The 18,653-nt window shown below is 30.4% G+C and overlaps 6 protein-coding genes across 6 annotated transcripts; 4 read left to right on the forward strand and 2 right to left on the reverse strand.

Annotated features, from left to right (window-relative positions):
• Window positions 1–64: 64 nt before the first annotated feature.
• HELRODRAFT_160632 (hypothetical protein) lies at window positions 65–819 on the forward strand (the record flags this gene model as incomplete). Its single annotated transcript, XM_009017580.1, has 3 exons — window positions 65–149; window positions 232–297; window positions 452–819. The coding sequence occupies 3 exons, from the start codon at window positions 65–67 to the stop codon at window positions 817–819; spliced, it is 519 nt and encodes a 172-aa protein (XP_009015828.1).
• Window positions 820–2,913: 2,094 nt separating this feature from the next.
• Window positions 2,914–4,924, reverse strand: HELRODRAFT_155708 (hypothetical protein; the record flags this gene model as incomplete). Its single annotated transcript, XM_009017581.1, has 7 exons — window positions 2,914–3,147; window positions 3,217–3,299; window positions 3,374–3,417; window positions 3,505–3,640; window positions 3,963–4,086; window positions 4,147–4,440; window positions 4,742–4,924. The coding sequence occupies 7 exons, from the start codon at window positions 4,922–4,924 to the stop codon at window positions 2,914–2,916; spliced, it is 1,098 nt and encodes a 365-aa protein (XP_009015829.1).
• A 2,245-nt stretch (window positions 4,925–7,169) lies between these two features.
• HELRODRAFT_160634 (hypothetical protein) lies at window positions 7,170–7,532 on the forward strand (the record flags this gene model as incomplete). The annotated part of the gene is made up of 1 exon (XM_009017582.1): window positions 7,170–7,532. The coding sequence occupies one exon, from the start codon at window positions 7,170–7,172 to the stop codon at window positions 7,530–7,532; it is 363 nt and encodes a 120-aa protein (XP_009015830.1).
• Window positions 7,533–8,506: 974 nt separating this feature from the next.
• HELRODRAFT_160635 (hypothetical protein) lies at window positions 8,507–9,708 on the forward strand (the record flags this gene model as incomplete). Its single annotated transcript, XM_009017583.1, has 5 exons — window positions 8,507–8,620; window positions 8,767–8,807; window positions 8,982–9,115; window positions 9,428–9,491; window positions 9,615–9,708. The coding sequence occupies 5 exons, from the start codon at window positions 8,507–8,509 to the stop codon at window positions 9,706–9,708; spliced, it is 447 nt and encodes a 148-aa protein (XP_009015831.1).
• A 2,030-nt stretch (window positions 9,709–11,738) lies between these two features.
• On the forward strand, window positions 11,739–14,149 carry HELRODRAFT_64880 (hypothetical protein; the record flags this gene model as incomplete). Its single annotated transcript, XM_009017584.1, has 5 exons — window positions 11,739–11,873; window positions 13,005–13,045; window positions 13,258–13,391; window positions 13,641–13,741; window positions 13,907–14,149. The coding sequence occupies 5 exons, from the start codon at window positions 11,739–11,741 to the stop codon at window positions 14,147–14,149; spliced, it is 654 nt and encodes a 217-aa protein (XP_009015832.1).
• Window positions 14,150–16,951: 2,802 nt separating this feature from the next.
• HELRODRAFT_64261 (hypothetical protein) lies at window positions 16,952–18,269 on the reverse strand (the record flags this gene model as incomplete). Its single annotated transcript, XM_009017585.1, has 3 exons — window positions 16,952–17,047; window positions 17,902–17,966; window positions 18,233–18,269. 3 exons carry the CDS (start codon window positions 18,267–18,269, stop codon window positions 16,952–16,954), a joined length of 198 nt encoding a protein of 65 aa, XP_009015833.1.
• Window positions 18,270–18,653: the final 384 nt, after the last annotated feature.

Here is an 18,653-nt window from a genome sequence, read left to right on the forward strand (position 1 = left end):
GTTAACTTTGAATGTAAGAGCATCAACGTTTATCATACGCGTATGATGCAGTAATCGCACCTACATGCATATTGGTATGTTGTATGGTTACATCATGTGGTATGAATGCACGTTGGGACTTTGGGGCACAAATGTTCAAATGCGATTAAGTAAGGTGTGATATGTCCTGTAAAAAGTTTTGCATTTGTTCCCTTTTAGATAAATATCTTTTTATGAAATTATTTCATTCAGTACATTTTAATGAAAAAGAAACAAACGCGGAATCAGATTCGGAAAATTCTTCGGACTCATGGACAGGTAAATTGGTCATGATTCATGAACCTCAAACAATAACATTTGACCCAACAACGTACCATTTCAGTTGTTTTTGCAGCTTTTAGTAAAATACCCTGTTCTTAGTTTTAAATAATTTATTAAGTAGAAAAATGAATAATAAACAAACTTTTTTCAGATCAATTAACAATACCAAACGACGGCAACTTATACAACTTCGGTGTTGAAAAGTTCTGCACTTTTTTGCAATGTCTGGTGGTTGCCGAAGTAGTTATCGAAAAATGCAGGAAGCAACGTATCAATGGGAGAAAATTTTCCAAATTAACCGACAGCGAAATCGACAGTCTCGGTCTACGTCAGCCCTTGATACAATATTTTAAGAAGAGATCATTTTCCAAATCATCCAGAAAAGACAGGTCTAAGCAAAATGGATATTCGAAGGATAATAAAAATAATACAACAAACGTTCCTCTCAACGCCAGTAACAACAAAATATCGTCTCAAAAGAACGATGAAATGACTAGATTATATAAAATTAATTTGTAGATTTGGCTTATGCCATATTTCCCCGCTTTTGTTACAGATTGTTCAACGTGCATATGTTTTAAATCATGCAAACAGAATAAGGGCAACCAAGTAAAGGCAAACAAATGCTTTGATTCAAATAGAAAATCTGTTTCAACTGATTCTTGATAAAATTTTTATTGTTTTGATCAAATTTTTTTACAAAAAAACTCAAAAACAAATCACATTTTATTTCTTTACTTACTCTTTTTCCTTATTCATGCACGTAAATAAAATCCTGTTCTTTTTCAATTTTTTTACTTTTCTCAACTAGTTTTTCAATTTTCAATTCGTTGTATATGCTTTTGTTTTCTAAGCTGGTTTTGTATTAGTTTGTTTTTTAACTTCTTTCACCAACTAACTCCCAACATATTTTATGGCTTTTCGCTTTACCCTAAATGTTTTCGTTAATTTTTCTCTTTCTGATTGTTCAAATTTTTCATGCATATAATACAGAGAGATCGAACCCTACCACTTGACCTGAAAGCGTATGTGCCATTTTGTTATACTTTATTTTAGTTGTTGTGGATAATTATCTTGAGGTTCCTTGCAACAATTATATGTGACGTCCACGCTGCTCTCACTTACAGAAAATTTCCTGTTCTAATTCTAAGAATATGGGAAGTTCATAATAGGAAGAATACTTTAGAGCTTAAAATAGCATGGGCTTTCCATTGCAAAAATGAAAAGTAGATTTCAATTATTTTTTCTCAGCGGTTTTGCTTACTGTTTATTGAGTCAGTGTTGTGTACTCTCTGCAAAATTAAAATGGCATTGGGGAAGGTTTTTTTTTCATATTTCTTGCATATAATTAATTATTATTAATTATTAATATTTATTAATTGCCAAATTTTGATATTACAAACAAACTTCAATATTACTTTCTATTTAAAAAAATGAAAAACTTAGAAGGTCAAGAACTTTTAAGACCTTCCTTAATTAAGTTTAAATTAAAAACTTACAAAAATTATTAGAGATTAGCATTAGATTTAGTTAGAATATTAATATTAGATTAGTTAGAGATTAGAATTAGATTAGACTTATGAAAAGCTAACAAAGTTCGTTAACTAATGTTCAGTTTTATTTTAAAAGCTATTTCAGAAAAATGAAAAGTATTGTAAATTATAATTTTTATGGAATAGAAAATAATTTTAAATTTGAAATGATATATTTAGTATAAATTTTGGGTTGGCTAGTTAGGGTCAGGATGTGTTAGTTAAACGGATATTTGTTGACTTCAGACAAGTTAAATTAGTAATTGTTAAATTAAATTCTACATAACATGTAGATGAGCTGAGTTGATTGAATTTTCAAAAAGCCAGTAAATTTAGACAGTGAATCTGATGCTGATAATCATAATGCTAAGGTTGGCTCATAAATTTGTAATGAAATGAAAAGTTTTATTTAAAAATAATGCTGTAGTTTATCATTTATTCTAAACTAAACATAGTTTCTGTTAAAATTGTTCAATAAATTTTTAGATCAAATTAAATATTTTACCCAAGGTTAGACCATTGAGGCTGATTTTTTCAAGAATGGCCGGTACTAGCTCCAGCACTTCACCTCCATCAAAACCATCGGCCCAACCTACCAAAGGTAATTTTTATCCACCAACGAAAATTTAATTATTTTGTTTATTCAGATAATAATGTTTTATATTTTAAATTTTCCTAAAGGTTCTTCATCAGATGGTACAGATCCATCTCGTTATAACACTCCTGAATATTTTCAACATAACAAATATTCATTCTATGACATAAGCACTTCCATGTTCAAGCACAGAATTGGTCAACCCAGCAAGTACGACCCTTTGGTGCCCAAAAAATAAACAGTTTTTGATAAATTTTAATTGTAATTGAAAATAGTCAAACATTACGAATGTGAAAATAACATTAAGACTAAAATTGTTGATAACATAATAAACATTATTTCAAAAAATGTGTTGAAGAGTGTGGTTTTGTTTCTTTTAAACTTTTTTATTTTCTTTGCAACATCTAAGATTTTGGCAGGATTTATCGACACCACACTCCATTGAACATTTTTCTAGTAATGTTCCATCGTCTTCCTACGAATAAATTACGTTTTGATCGTTAATCTTATAAATATCGTGCTAAATTGGTTACATACTTCAACAAATTCTGGTTGAATCGTTGTTGAATGAATTCCTTCATCGTGAAAAAAGTCTTTGATTTTAACAGATAATGATTTGTATTCTTCTGCATTCCTGCATTTTACATGTACACTGGCTATTATTCTGTTGCCTACCAGCTGCCAGATGTGCAGTTCATGAATTCCCAAGATGCCATCTATCTGAATTTTTGAATAGTTTTTACGATTATTTTTTAGATTTGTTTGAATAATTATTGCGGAATAACAAACTTCTGAGCATAGTTTTTGTGACAACTCTGCAATTCGTATGTGGTCTGGAACGTGTTGTATCAAAATCAGTGCTGATTGCTTAACTAAATTTAAAAAAATTGTTTTGTTGTGAGCATATTTAAATATAAAGTTTGAATAAGCACGTAATCTCACTTACGTAATGAATATGTCGTCGACAGTATAATTACGACGATGAAGATGCTGAAAAGAAATGTTTCAGGGGGTGTTCATTTATTTGTTGTGAATTGAAATAATTTTGTAAATGTATTAAGAGTTGTATTAAATTACCTTAACACGGGGTCCACGTAAGCCACCCACCCGCCTTCACAAAAAATAACCACAAGAGCACTTGTAATGACCACCAGTGAACCCAGAGCGTCTCCCAGTATATGTAGAAATACTCCTTTGATGTTCATCTGGCTAGCTGTTGGACATTTGTCAAAACTGCACAATGTACGTTTGTGATCGCTAATTCAATGCTACCTGTTTTGATGTTCTGTCCTTTCAAATCGTCCAAATCTGATATTTTCACTTGAGTGTCGTCGTGTACTCTTTCAGTCGTCTTCGATGGCGAGACCATTTGTTCTGTGTAGTTTAATTAGAGTAAAATTAAATTTGGATATAATTTGGGGCCTAGGATGTTAATATTAGGTCTACAGATTTTCTTAATACAGTTATTTACATTTAATATTCTACAATGGACGTTTTCAAAGAGCTTTTAACAACGTAGAAAACGTGAAATATACCTTTGCTTGAAGCGTTACCGGATCGATTTTCAGCAGTCGACACGTTGAAACTTTCAATTTTACCATTTTCTCTTACGTTCTCAGTGACGTTCCCGCTTGTGCTTGGACAGGTTTCCATTTGTAGCTTGATGTGTGTCTCGTTAGCCCGTGTTGTCTCGGTTGAGTTGTTGTTAGAAGTAGCAACGAAATTTTCTTTTTCTTTGATTGGTCTTTCTTGCCTTGCATTCCCTCCATGAGAGTGCCCGTGTGTTTCATTGTAGAAGATAGCGAGACCCAACAGGTTGATGAGGAGACCAACTGATCCGACAATCAACAGCAACTTGGGGTTCTCCAAGTTATTTGGTGTAATGAGCCGCTGGATGGCTTCTATGAAAATGGTGAAGCACAATGCAGCCAAGAACACAGAATTAACGAGTGCTCCAAGGATCTCCGCCCGTGCCCAACCAAATGTATTTTGCTTAGAAGATCTAGTTGATATCTTTATAAAAAAAAATCGAATAACTTTTGCATAAGTCTGAAGATTCATTTTTTTTCATAGTGATGTTACTTATATATGCCAATATTTAATCACTATAAGATGTTAACCGTCATGACGATATGTTCATTACAGTTAAAAGAATTTAACTAATAATAATAATAGTCAAAACAAAAATATTACATCATTCACGTTTCTTAACTATCATCCAATATTCAGAGTAACCATTTATTAAAAGATGTTATCGAGAAGCTTAAATTTTACTATGGCATTGTAAAAAAATCGATCAATTGAAAGTTCTTACCGCTAAACAGGCCAAGCCGATGACAAGAGCCAAGACGTCGGATATCATGTGGTAGGAGTCGCCAATGAGAGCCAGTGAGTTTGTGATGTGTCCCACGACCAACTCGCACAAAAAAAATATGAATGTAAGTCCTATCATGATGGATAGCTTAATGATCTGACGCTTTTGATCCTTCATGGCCATTTTATTTGTGCGCGATGTTATTAAAACTAAAATCTGATAAATATCTTAAATTAAAGTAATTTCTACGGAATTTTAAATTTTCTAAATATTTCCAAGCGTTTGATGTTTGATAAACAACACTTATAAGCCTTTTAGTTCTCCGATCAAATTGATTTTTCAACTAATGAACTTTGATAACTTTATTAAAATTAAGACAATTGGATTTTGCACATAGAAGGATTTGTTTTGTTTTAATACCATATATATTAATTATAATATTATTATAATAAATAATATATGTGACAAATACGTTGAAAACGAAATATAAAAATAAGAAACTAAAGACAAGATTTTTTCGACTTGTTCAATTTTAATATTTTGAATATTTTTATTACAAACAAATGATAGCATTAGCGACGTTCACAACAGCCTATGCAGTACAGGGCAATGAAATATTTTTTTTTAATTTCACCAGATTATGACTTGCTGTATTTCGATGATGTCCAGACATTTGACAAGTGATGTATTTATGTTATGCAGTTTTATAATTAAATACGTATTTTATATTTATTTATACATAAATTTATACTGTACATGATACAAGCATTTCAGTATGGATTTTAAACAATGTATACGCGCATATGTAATTTAAACGCTGAACGAACGTTAGAGTTCAGACCCTATTTTGCATTTATTTAAAGTTTAACTGCGTTAATTTATTGTTAGTATTAAATGTATAAATTAATTGTGTTTTTATTGTTAAATTTTGATGATTGATTGACGTCACCATAATAATTATTCATAATTTTTATAGCGCCTTACTTACATGTTTTTAAAAAACGTAATTTTTTATTACTGGTAAAACTATTCAACCAGTTTCAGCAAGGCGTTAATTTACAAAGATGAACTTTTCAAATGTAATAATAGGCTAATGTGAACATTTCAAAGCAGTTTTTATACGTTAATGAGTTTTTCCACAGGACCATTTGATTTGATTACAAGATCATTGCATTAGTTTTTCCATTTTCTTTTGTACACTCCACCATGAGTCAGATGAAATTTTACGTGTCTCGGTTAAACAGCTTGAAATATTCCTGTTACACGTTTTCACATGTCTGCCTTTAAAATGTTAATGTACATAAAATCAACGTAGTTTTCTTCTTGGATGAACCTGAGAAGTTGTAATTGAATACACGTTATTCACTGCTTGTGTTTTGTTCTTATTAAACGTGTATGTAACATTTTGAATAGCTGTTTCATGACTGATGCAGTTTCTTGTAAGCAGTTTCACTTATCTCAAAGTTCAAAAACTTTTTTATTTAGAACATAATTATGAAAATGACGGCGGCTCTAACTGAAGTGCATGCAGGACTTCAAAAAATACCACAAGGTCTTTCGTCTTTTATTCAAAAATCAACAATTTATACCTATGCGAACAGTGGTTTGCATAGGCCTGCCAGTATATCAATATCATCAAAGTTAATTTAAATAAGTTAACGACGATTTCATTGATAGGGCGTTAGTTAATCTGCATCGAAACTATTCAGATAAATACTTAGCTGTTTAATCATTTCTTCGTAATAAGATTAACTTTAAAAATAATTTTCCCACTTTCGAAAGAGAACATTAAATATATAAAAATAAAATAGTAAAATTTTCTCTTCTCATTTGAGTCGCAACCAATCTCTAATAAATCCATGAAAATAAATCAAAAGTTGAAATATATCTGATAAGAATTATAAACTGAGTAACCTGTCGTTATAATACTCCAAATGATAAAATCAAAATTATACTAATAATTAATGTATATTTTGAGAAACCCATCAAACGGCATGAAATATCGTAAGTAGTTTATCCCCATTCGCAAATGCACGCATTTCATTTTAAACAGTACACGTTTAGAGTAATGAACGGCTTGGATAATAATCAAACTACATGCATAGGCTTCGACATCACGCATACAATCGAAATCTTTGAATTAAAAAAAAACATCAACAAAACTTTAATCTATCTAACCCTTCTTAAATGCACAACATATTTGACAGACACATAAAATGCAAAAATAAGCATTTCATAGAAAGCTTATGTCATTCATTTCGTTATCGCTTGTGAAACATTTAACTAAACATGCCTATAAAACTTACGTCAATTTATTTCCAAACACAACTGGCTATAAAAACGACGTGCAAAATTTTTTTGAGATTAAATTATATGTTTATGCAATTTTTTTGCTTTGATTTTTTTAAAAATGTAATACGTTGCGGTAATGTCAAAACGATTATCTGCAAAGGAGGCTATTGAACAAATTAGTAAATGTGTAACAAACGAAGGCTACGTCGACTCAGAAACTAGTGAAATCTCTAGCATTATTGAGTCAATTAATTCTTATGAAGATATGTCAACTCCTTTACAAGCCGACAGTATTAGTTATGAAGAATATGAGACCGAATCATCAAAATCTAGTGACAATGAGGATGAAGAACAGTCAAAAAAACAGGATCCGCAACCAGGAAATAAACAAAAAGTTCCTGCATCATATATCAGCAAGGATGGTAGTATAATATGGGATGCAAATCCTTCTCTAACCTCTCGAGTGAGAGCCGCAAACATTAGGCATAACAAGGATTAATTAATAATACTATTTCATTCATTTAAGTTAAAGCATGGCGATTTAATTTTTTTTAATATCATTTATTTGAATGTTGTTGAAGTTCTGTTGTGTTGTGTATGTAATATTATGTATATCTAAAAAAATATAAAACATGATATTGAAAACGATTGAAAACGATTGACAACGCAATACCCAACAAAATGCAACTTCATAAATGAAAACATATCACGGTCCACATGCTATGTACTCACCTAACAAGTTTTGAATCATACAATAATTAGCTTATTGATGATCGATACGTTTTGAGCAGTATTTTTATAAAAAACTCAGTTTTTACACACGAAAACAACGTTTTTAAGCTACAAATGGTGCAAAAATTTTGATAGTTTTTGGCTCCCGTCAAATTACAAAATTTTCATGTTAAAATTCTTCTTGTTAAAGTTGTGTAAACCCAACCCTGGTAGTAAAAATAAAAAGTTTAATTTCGTTGCCGCTCCAGTTGTAAAATAATTAAATGTCTATAGTAGCCTCATTAAACCGGGTTGTAAAGTTTAATTAATATTGAAAGCCGATGCTAATTTCAAAACACATTTTTAAATTGCACAATTATAGAATAATATAGGGAACAAAGGAGAATCAAATTCCAACTTCTTAATATTAACATACACTTACTTATCAATTTGTTTATTAATTAAATTTTATGCAAATATTTGCGGTCGCTATTTAATTATTATTCATGAAGTTTGAGATTTCATTTCCAAAAAATGCAAACTGAAGATACAAAATAGTAAGTGTGTCACACACATTCTCAGATAACTAGTTCCTATATCTATGGACGAATCAGAACCCTATATAAGAAAGTGTCCGAACGAGTAGGTCAGTTCGCAATTCGACTTTAGTTCATTTTGGCTATAATTTCGTTATTGAAAAGTTAAATCGAAAAAATGTATAAAACGATGGTTAGTCAGAGTGAAGAGCAATGGATGTGCGCAATGGAAGATGTTAATCTGACTGCTCTTCGACGGTTAGATAACAGCGCTGTTGAGATATTGGATGGACCAGCGTTTGTTGCTGTCTATTATTTCAGCCAAAAATTGTCTAAATGGGTTTGTTTTTTTTATAAAATTATATTACATTATTACCTGTAAAATTTACACCACACACATTTGTAGTTCCGTAGTTATAATTAATAAACATGTTTATTTTTCATTGATTTAATTTCTAGCATATTAAAATGATACATTCTTTACAGGAAAAAAAGAACATTGAAGGAACACTTTTTGTTTATAAAAGGTTAATAACATTTTTTTATACTGATATATTAAATGTGCGCGCGCGCACGCACACGCACACACAGACATGCACACACACTACACACATACATACACGCACGCACACACACATGTATATATATTTATGTTTATATGGATATATGTTTTTGCTCATAGTTAATTTTTTGTTCATCAGATCAGCAGTTCCAGCCAATGGTTTCATGATAATAAATCGCCTGTATTTGCAAGATTTGATTGAACCAATCAATACAAATTTGGAGTTTCAGTTACAAGAACCATTCCTTTTATACAAAGATTCTCGAAATAAATGTAAGCATACAATGCTTTTTGCTTTTAATTTATTCTCTGCAGATCTCTCATCAAATTTTTTTGATTAAATGAAAATACAAATTTATTGTTAGCATTATAATATAACATAGATTGTAATGTTGTATCGAATGTTCACGTTGTAATGCTTTTTAAGTATTTGAAGTTATTATTGGTTGGAAAATTAATTGCATGATAAATTAAGTGCTTGATTTTTTATTTTAAAAATCAATAAAATATAATTTTTTACAATTATTTATAATTAAGTTTAATTTAATTATCTATATTTATTTTCTGTAATTTTAATATTTTCAGCCATCTGCGGTATCTGGTTTTATGATAAAGATGAATGTGCTAGGATTGGTAAGCTCATGAACAGGTTTGGGTGCCTTTTGTTTTATGATTTTTTTCATCTCTCATTTTGTTCAACTAAATGTTGAAATTATTATAGCATCGGTGCTAATTGAGGAAAATTAATTTCGCTTTGTTGTAAATTGAACAGTTTGGTACAAGTAGAGAAGAAGACACATGTTAAAGAACAGTCGAGGCAGAGGAGAGCATCAGAGAGTGACATATATCTGTATAGACGTGACTAAAAAATTAATAGATAATAATAAATTTCAACTTTTTAAATATTAAATGTGTCAACTGTCCTTTTTTTGTTTCATGGTTAAAAAATATGTTTCATTCATTATGTTTTATTTTTCATTAAATGAAAATGATACAAAACTATAATTAAGTTTTTAAGATCATCATGTCTGACAAAATTAAATGAAGAAATTAAATAAAGTTTATTATAAACATTCAAACTGACCATATTATTTCAATGGAAACAAGAATTTTTAAATCGAATAATTTTTCATAATGTTCTGAATTTTTAATTTGTAAGAAGCTGCCGTGAATCGAAGTCACGTCTTGTGGCTTGCTTTTCGTTAGTTAAAATGCGCACCTAAAATATACAATGAAATGTAACGATACAATGTATGGTAACGAACAAACAATTGACAACAAATATCCACAATGTCGACAAAAATAGATGTGATAAAATTAGGCGATAATGTTCTATATTGTTATATTTGTAATATTATGTATATTTTTTAAAATATATAAAAACATGAAATTTTAAAATTGAAAACGATTGAAAACGCAATACCCGCCATCATTCAACTTCTTCATAAATTAGCACATATCTCGTTCCACATGCAATGTATCAATACTTACCTAACAAGTTATGCACCGTACAATTACGATTAGCCTATTGAAGATCGGTACATTGTGGCCTAGTTAGTGAGGGAGTCGGGGCACGTTGTGAGCAGTATTTAAAAAAACTCGATAGAACTCAAATTTGCGCGATAAGCAAGAGAAAAAGGTCGCCGGACAAATATGGGCCACAACAGCACGTAACGTAATTTGGCAGTTTTGCGTTCGTCAAATTTCAAAATTTTAATGGTAGAACCAGTTATTTAGAATCACTATTAAAAATTTTGAAGTATTTTGGTTTGCTAGCATCATTGATATATATATAAATAAATAAACATAAATATACATATACATATAAATACATATATATTTATATATATATGGCTAGCATCTAAATAATGCAGATGATCTGCAATGGTAGAATTAAGATGAAGCTGGCAAATGACGACGGTAAATCTTACATATTGGATGCCAGCGAAATGATGGTTTTGGAAGAAGTGTAGACAGTGCGCAGCTGATCATATGTAACTGATTAAATCGGAAGTGTAGAAGAGGTGGAAAGTCATTATAGTTGGGAACCCTTTTAAGAACAATGACAACGGCTGCCTATGAAAAAATGACAGAAAAATAACTATTCAACAAAGAATGATTGCATTTTTTTTAATTTCTTTTTTTAGATATTTGATATATAAGTTGTATTTTTATTCAAAGTATAAGATATCTCATGAGTGGTAACAAGCCTATAAAACATTAGTTCGCTCTCGTCTCGATTACTGTTCACAGTAATCGAGACGAGAGTGTTCACAGGTTTGGAGTTCAGATCTGCAAAAGGACAAAGACATTCTTGAACGGGTACGACGTAGAGCAACAAAGATGATCGAAGAAGTTGGAAAACTAGAATATAGGGATAGACTGAAAGAATGAGGCTTAACAACACTAGAAAGGAGAAGATGCAGAGGAGATCTGATTCATACATAAAAGTTAATAACTGGAAAAAAAGAAACACCGTTCACCAGGTTCTTTCAACTTGAAAAAGGAAAGAATTAAAAGATCATAGATACAAGCTTTTTCAGCAGCAGTGTGGTAAACGTCCGGAACGAGCTGTGCGATAAAATTTTATCAGTGGATTCAATCAACAATTTAAAAATAAAGCTAGGAAAGCTAGGATACTAGGAAATTTACTTTTTATTGATTCTTACACAGATGCTAGTCTACTGAACTACTTTAAACTTTAAACTTTGTTATGTTAAGCAATGGCAATAAATAATAAAAATGAAAATGCCGATGACTTTCTATATTAAAAAATTTCTTTGCCTTTATTCATTTTTAGTCTGTATTATCATTCATTTGAATTGAGCGTTTATGAGATTTCTTTGTTTACATATTTTTATTCCTAACTGTGAACATTTTAAAGAATAATTTAAGCATGGCAAATTATCCGGTGACAGAATATGATATCAATCTTTCGGTTCTTCAGCAAAAAGACCCATACATTGTAAGCATTGCTGATACAGCTTCTCAAGTTGCAGCATATTCATTCAACAGTTCAACCAATGGATGGGTTAGTAATACTTTTACTATATTAATATTATTATTATTAGTAGTAGTAGTAATTACTATTACTAATAGTAATTAGCTATGATTATTTGTAGTTAGTTTTAGTTTAGAGTTAGGTATTTTAAAATTTAAATTTTAGTTAAAAAAGTTATGTTAGTAATAGTGTGTTTATCTGTTTGTTCACCATGAGTAACATTTAAATTGCAGATTGCTATTTCATTTATTCAATAAATTTTATTGATATCTGAGTTAAATTTGGGTAATGTAAAAAATTTGTTACAAAATTATTTTGAAAATCCTCCACAGGTCATTAAACAAAAATCCTGTCTTGCATTATCTAATAATAATTAATATTAAATTTATTATTGTGCATAATATTAAATGATCATTTTTTAACAACTCAATATTTAAATTAAATTAACTAGGCCTAAAATTATTAATACTTGCCTGCCACGGCTATGCTATACCTAATCATTAGAAACAATAGTTATTTTTTGGTATATCGTTGGTTTGTTGATAGTTGTTTTGTTTACAGCTTAATAATGTTTGTTTATTACTCTTGGGCAAATATTAGTGAAATTAGTGAATTCAGATTTACTTTAATTAAATTCAGCAAACAAGTTCAACAAATTCAACAAGTGTCTCTTAATCCTTTTTTAAACTAATCAACTCACAATTGTTACTAAATTTCATTATAAACTTGGAATTTTTATTTTCTCATAAAATTACTTAATATACTATGTCTGTTATTTTTCCAAAATAGACTAAAACTGAAAGTTTGCTAATGAATGTTTGCTAGCTTTTCCCAAGTGAATTCAGTCAATCCATATTAAAAACAAACTCTAGTCATACATGAGAAATTGAATTTGAATTCTAAAAGCTCTATTTCGTTATTGTGATTAGCACCTTTATTTCGTCAAATCTTCATAAATTCAGTGACATTAATCAGTTGATGTTTTTTAATTTAAACGATTGCTGCGATATAAACCAATAAAAAATTTTCACATTATTTTAAAATTTCATAACATTTTTACACATATTTCTTTCCTTTTTTAAATTTGACTTGATATATTTTGTAAGCATGCATTAAACTTTTGCGTTGACCTTAATTAAAAAGATGATACTTTTTTAACAGGAGAAAACCAACATAGAAGGGACACTTTTTGTTTATACAAGGTTAGTAATATATTTTTATACTTATTATATGCACACACATACACTAGACACATTCATACACGTACATACATGCATACTCATATATATATATATATATATATATATATATATATATATATATATATATATATATATATATATACTCATATATATTTATGCTTATATTGTTATATATGTTTTTGCTCATAATTAGTTAACTTTCTGTTTATTAGATCAGCAATTCCAGTCAATGGTTTCATGATAATAAATCGTCTGCATTTGCAAGATTTGATTGAACCAATCAATAAAAATTTGGAGTTTCAGCTACAAGACCCATTCCTTTTATACAAAGATTCTCGAAATGAATGTTAGCATACGTACAACACAGTTTGTTTTTATTTTATTCTCTGCAGATCTCTCATCAAATTTTTTTGATTAAATTTAAATATTATAATATTATAATGATTATGTAGCATCAAATTGCTAGTGACAAGTTATAATGCTTATTAAGTATTTGAAGTTATTATTAGTTGAAAAATTAATTGTTTGATTTAATCAATTAAAAGTTAATCAAATTATATTTTCAATATTTCATGTGAATCACATTTTGTCTGAGGTAATAAGTTTTTTGAATACTTTTCAGCCATCTGTGGTATCTGGTTTTATGACAGAGATGAGTGTGCTAGGATTGGTCAACTCATGAACAGGTTGTGTGTGGTAAATTTTGTTTTATGATTTTTTCATCTTTCATTTTATTCATTTCAATATTGGAATTTATATAGCATCGGTGTTAAATGATGAAAATTAATTTCGCTTTGTTGTAAACTGAACAGTTTGGTACAAGTAGCGAGGGAGACACACGATGAAGAACAGTCGAGGCAGAGGAGAGCATCAGAGAGTGACACTAGCGTGGTCGAGAGGTTTTCTGGGGACAGCTTCAGTTCAATTCATGCTGCATCATCTCAAAAACAAAACATTGACATTTTACAGTTGCTGTCGAAGGCTCAAGATGAATACGACAAGGTAAATTCATATGGATCAGTGCGATTCAACATAAGTTATACTTTTTTTTATTTCAAATTGGCATTTAAAATGGTAGCATTAATAAGAGGTGTTATTTTATAATATAATCTCATTGCTCCTAACCTTCTGATGTTAAATAAATTTTTCTTGACGCTAATAAATTGCATCAGATGTTATCAGCCAGAGGTACTTACCAGCACCAATCAACAAATGGTGATGCAACCTTGTTGTCACATGTGAAATCATTGAGGCACGAGTCATCTTCAAACAAATCACAACTCATTGGCAACATTGTCAGTTCTTCTAAATCTGATGCATTTGAAACTCTTGCATTTAGTAAGCTGAAAATGTTTTTTAGTTTTTTGTGTTGATTTCTGCATTTTTTTGTTTTGTTTATCCATGGTTAAAATAGATATAAAACTGCAATGTGCATGTTGCATGACAGGTCAAACCCAACCAGCCAGCAATGTCCAGCACCCTACTGCAACACATATAAGCTTGGAGACTTTGTTCAAGAGGGCAAGTCTACAAAACAGAGATAACAAACTCGCTGATCAAAAGTATTTCATTTTGTTTCAATTTTTTCTCGTTTGTTTATGCCACCTCTCCTAACTTAATTTGCGTTTAAAGGAAATGTTATTTTGTTTTTGTTGACTCACCAAATGCATGCAAGCAATAGAATTATCGCATTGAATGCACTTGTCTCATGTACTGTTATACGTCGGCCTGGATTAAATAATGTCACTTTTAATTTCATGTTTTATATCATGTATGGGCTACATACATCTTTTATAGAGGCACATATATGCAAACGCCCGCATCACAGACACACACAAGCAATTTTCTGCTAAAACTTTTAATTTTTTTTTATCTTTTATTAAAAAAATATAAATATTTTGTTTTTTGAAGCTTTCTACAAACCTCTTTCCAAATAATTTTAAAATCTAGATTCGCTAACGTTGGAGGACCTAACAGTGCTTTCCACCTACCTCCTCCTCCCCTTCCCACCTTGGCAACCCCGACAGTCGAAGAAATTGAAAAAGCCCACCGTGAAAATATTCTTGTGAATAGTGCAAGCAGTGGGAAGCTCGGCAGTGGTGGCAGTGCAGTGGTGGGGAGTGGCGGCAGTAGTAGGAACGATATGGTCATTAGGTGTGGTAGTGACAGCAGCTTCTCCGAAATCAGTTGTGAAGGATCATCTCTAAATGCTTCAAGGGCTAAAGGCAAGAGTGAAAGTGAGTTGGATTTGAAGGAGTTGCACATGCAGCTCATGGGCCAAGGACATCATAAAATTCTGGAAAGTCCAAATACTGCTTTGAAAAGAACGTTGAACATAGCCCCGTTGCCTTCAACTTCAAGCAAACAGCTCCCTGATTTTTCTCAGGTTTGTCATAGCGTGAAACCTTTGCTGCAGCAGCCACTTGTTAAGGAAATGAGTACAACGAACAAGCAAACCACTACAAACACTCTGGTGCAAGCATTGTTTCTGAGAGAACAGCAACAGCGGCTATTGGCTCAACAGGCAGCAACATCACAATGTCAAACAATTTCCTCATCTGAACAGTTCAATGTATGGAACAACAAAACTAATTTTCCATCTGCTCCTAAAACATTCAGTGATGTTCTTTCTTCCACAACACCTGCTATATCGAAGTTGATCTCACAAATTGATAATGAGCCACAAGTTAGCCTTCCCGTGAAAGCCATTCCAAAAACTAGTTCTCCAAGGTTATCAACTCATTCGTCACAACCATCGTCTCAAAATACTGACATGATCATCACCTCTGTAGGTATAAGTACTGCACCTCAACTGATAAATAAACAAAGACAAATCTCTAGACCAGTTGCTGATATGCTATCGAAACCTAATAATTTCTTATCAGTCACCAAGGTAACTTACACTTTTTTAACTCTATATTCTTATGTTTGTATCGGTTACTAATCATTTCGGTACTATTTAATTTCCAATGTTAAAAAATAATTTTTATAAGTCTACTGGACCCTCCCCAGTCCCTGCCACCACTCTTCTGTCTCCCATGGTTTTTCAAACTGCTCGAAACAATGTCATTAGTCAGAAACGTGGGTATTATTTAACTTTCAACTAAGCTTATATACACAAATGTTGATGAAATTGTAGCACCTTAACTTGTTAATAAAATGAGCAAATTGCAAATTATAAGCGTTTTAATGATCTGAGATTAATCACAGTAATTTTAGTTTTCTCAAAACTTAATTTTACATTCAACAAGTGTCTGCAAGCCAGCAGAGCACGCCAGTTTCAACGCAGAACGGCACATTGGTAAGCACTCTTCTTGCACCACTGACCACTCATCAACTGCACACTTCAGCCAATAACAACCACATGCAAAAATCAAATGAAAATGATGATCCAGATAAAAAAGATGCCGAAGTCAAACTGACACCACTCACAAAGGAACAGCTGAAACAAGCACTGATATCACTACTCAAGGTGGGCAAATTTTAATCAATAGATTTATCCAATTGCATAAATATAGTCATAGCTAAAATAAAACACGTTGCTTTTCATTCAGTTATACCACCGTAAAACATGTAAACTTAAACGTTTCTTTCAGAATGATGTTCAATTCTTGACTGCCATCCATGAAGCGTACACAACCAGCCTCAACAGAGGACTAGCATCTCATAATTAACTCGATATGAATATAAATTAATTATTTGTTCATCTAATGGCAGTCAATTTTAATAGTTTTCAATGAAAATTGTACCTGATCTAAGATTTTAACATTTTGATAAGTGCAAAAATTTGTTTTTGATTTTTGAACAGTTTATAAAACAACATTTCAAATCAAGATGACTTTATTTAATTGAAGCAAAATGTGTTGATATTGCTAATGTACTGCATCTACAACATGGTCAATTGTTTCACTTTTTGTTCTCCTTGTCACCACCAAGAAGATGAGAGTGTTTCTTGTTGTGCTTCTTGGCAAACCTCAAATTTTTCAAAAATTTTGGATCAACCTGATGGAAACATTATGAAATAAAATAAAGTAAAAAGATAATTAACAAATAATTTTGGTAGTTTAAGAAGTTAAACACTAATGTACTAATGAATAAAAATTTTACTAGAATTTTAAAATTTTACTAGTAAAAGAACATTTATCCATTAAGTTTGATCTTGCACTATAAATATCCCCCTGAATGACCAACAAGATTTGATCATTCAGGTCTACTAAAAGTGCTTATAAATTTATTAATTATACAAATAAAAAATATTTATTAATTAGACATTAAAGGTAAAACATGAGATCGATACTCTTATGGTATCGTCCATGTTTATAAACTATCGCAATGTACTTTTAATAAATTGACTCCATCCGTGTTGAATTGTCTAGCGCTTGACTATTTATTTATATCAAATTGAATATAATTTAGATCATTACTTGTTAAATATCAATGGCTTATGAAGTGGTTAACAGGGTTAGGGCCTCCATTTTAAACAAAATTTTTAATCATTTCACAAATGATTGAAATTTTAACCACTCCATATTTGTGAAATGATTGGAAATTTTGTTTAAAAGAGAGGCCCTAACCCTGTTAACCACTCCATAAGCTATTGATTGTTATCAAAACAAAAATTTACTCATATTTTAACTTTTTTTATTTAATGTTCACTATTTCAACTATTTGACAAGTAATGATCTAAAAAACTTACCTAATTAAATTATTTTCAATTCAACACAGGCAGAGTCAATTAATTAAAAGTTATTACGATAGTTTGTAAACATGGACGATACCATAGGATAGGAGTACCGATCTCACGTTTTACCAATATTAAAACTAAAAAGTTCACAAGCTAAAAATAAAAACAGTACCCCTTTCAAAGATGGATATCTGTTGGATTTGGGTTTTTTGATACCATTTCTATGTTGCTTCTTATCTGACAAAAATTAAAATTTAATTTTTTATATATAATTAATAAATAATAAATATTTAGTTACATTTCAAAGGACAAAACAAAAATTTAGCTGAAGAAAAGAGTATCAAATTAATTAATGTTAAAAAAATGGAAAAGCTTGAATCACAACTAAAATATTTATATTTTATAACGACAGTATTATTAACGAAAATATGATTTATTCATTTATTGACATAACACATAATTAACAAATTGAAATAAAATATAAATAAATGTTCAAAAATTACTTTGATTGTGATTAGTATGGTTTTTTGACTTGGCCATCGCAGCGATAAATTTATATGCCTTGAAACAAAATAGATATTAATTATTTAAACAAATAAGATCGATGCGACGAGATCTCACGAAAAATTACAAACCCGCAGCAAGACAACGATCCAAAAAGAAAAGACGGAAGTCGAGTTTGTTTACATTTTCTCTTAAAACAAAAATCCTAAATAATAAATATAATTTAAAATTATTAAATGTATAGAATGTTTAACATATACATATGTACATATTACATCTACATGGTTTTAAAAATATACATTAAAGGATAACGCAGATAAAAGTTGTTAAGCACAGAAAGGATTAAAAAATGCAAACATTCACTCATTCTAATTGGCGCAGAGAAACATTAAATGTTTCCAGGCTTTATGCTCATTAGTC

Source organism: Helobdella robusta (assembly GCF_000326865.2).
Source record: "Helobdella robusta unplaced genomic scaffold HELROscaffold_2, whole genome shotgun sequence".
NCBI lineage: Eukaryota > Metazoa > Annelida > Clitellata > Rhynchobdellida > Glossiphoniidae > Helobdella > Helobdella robusta.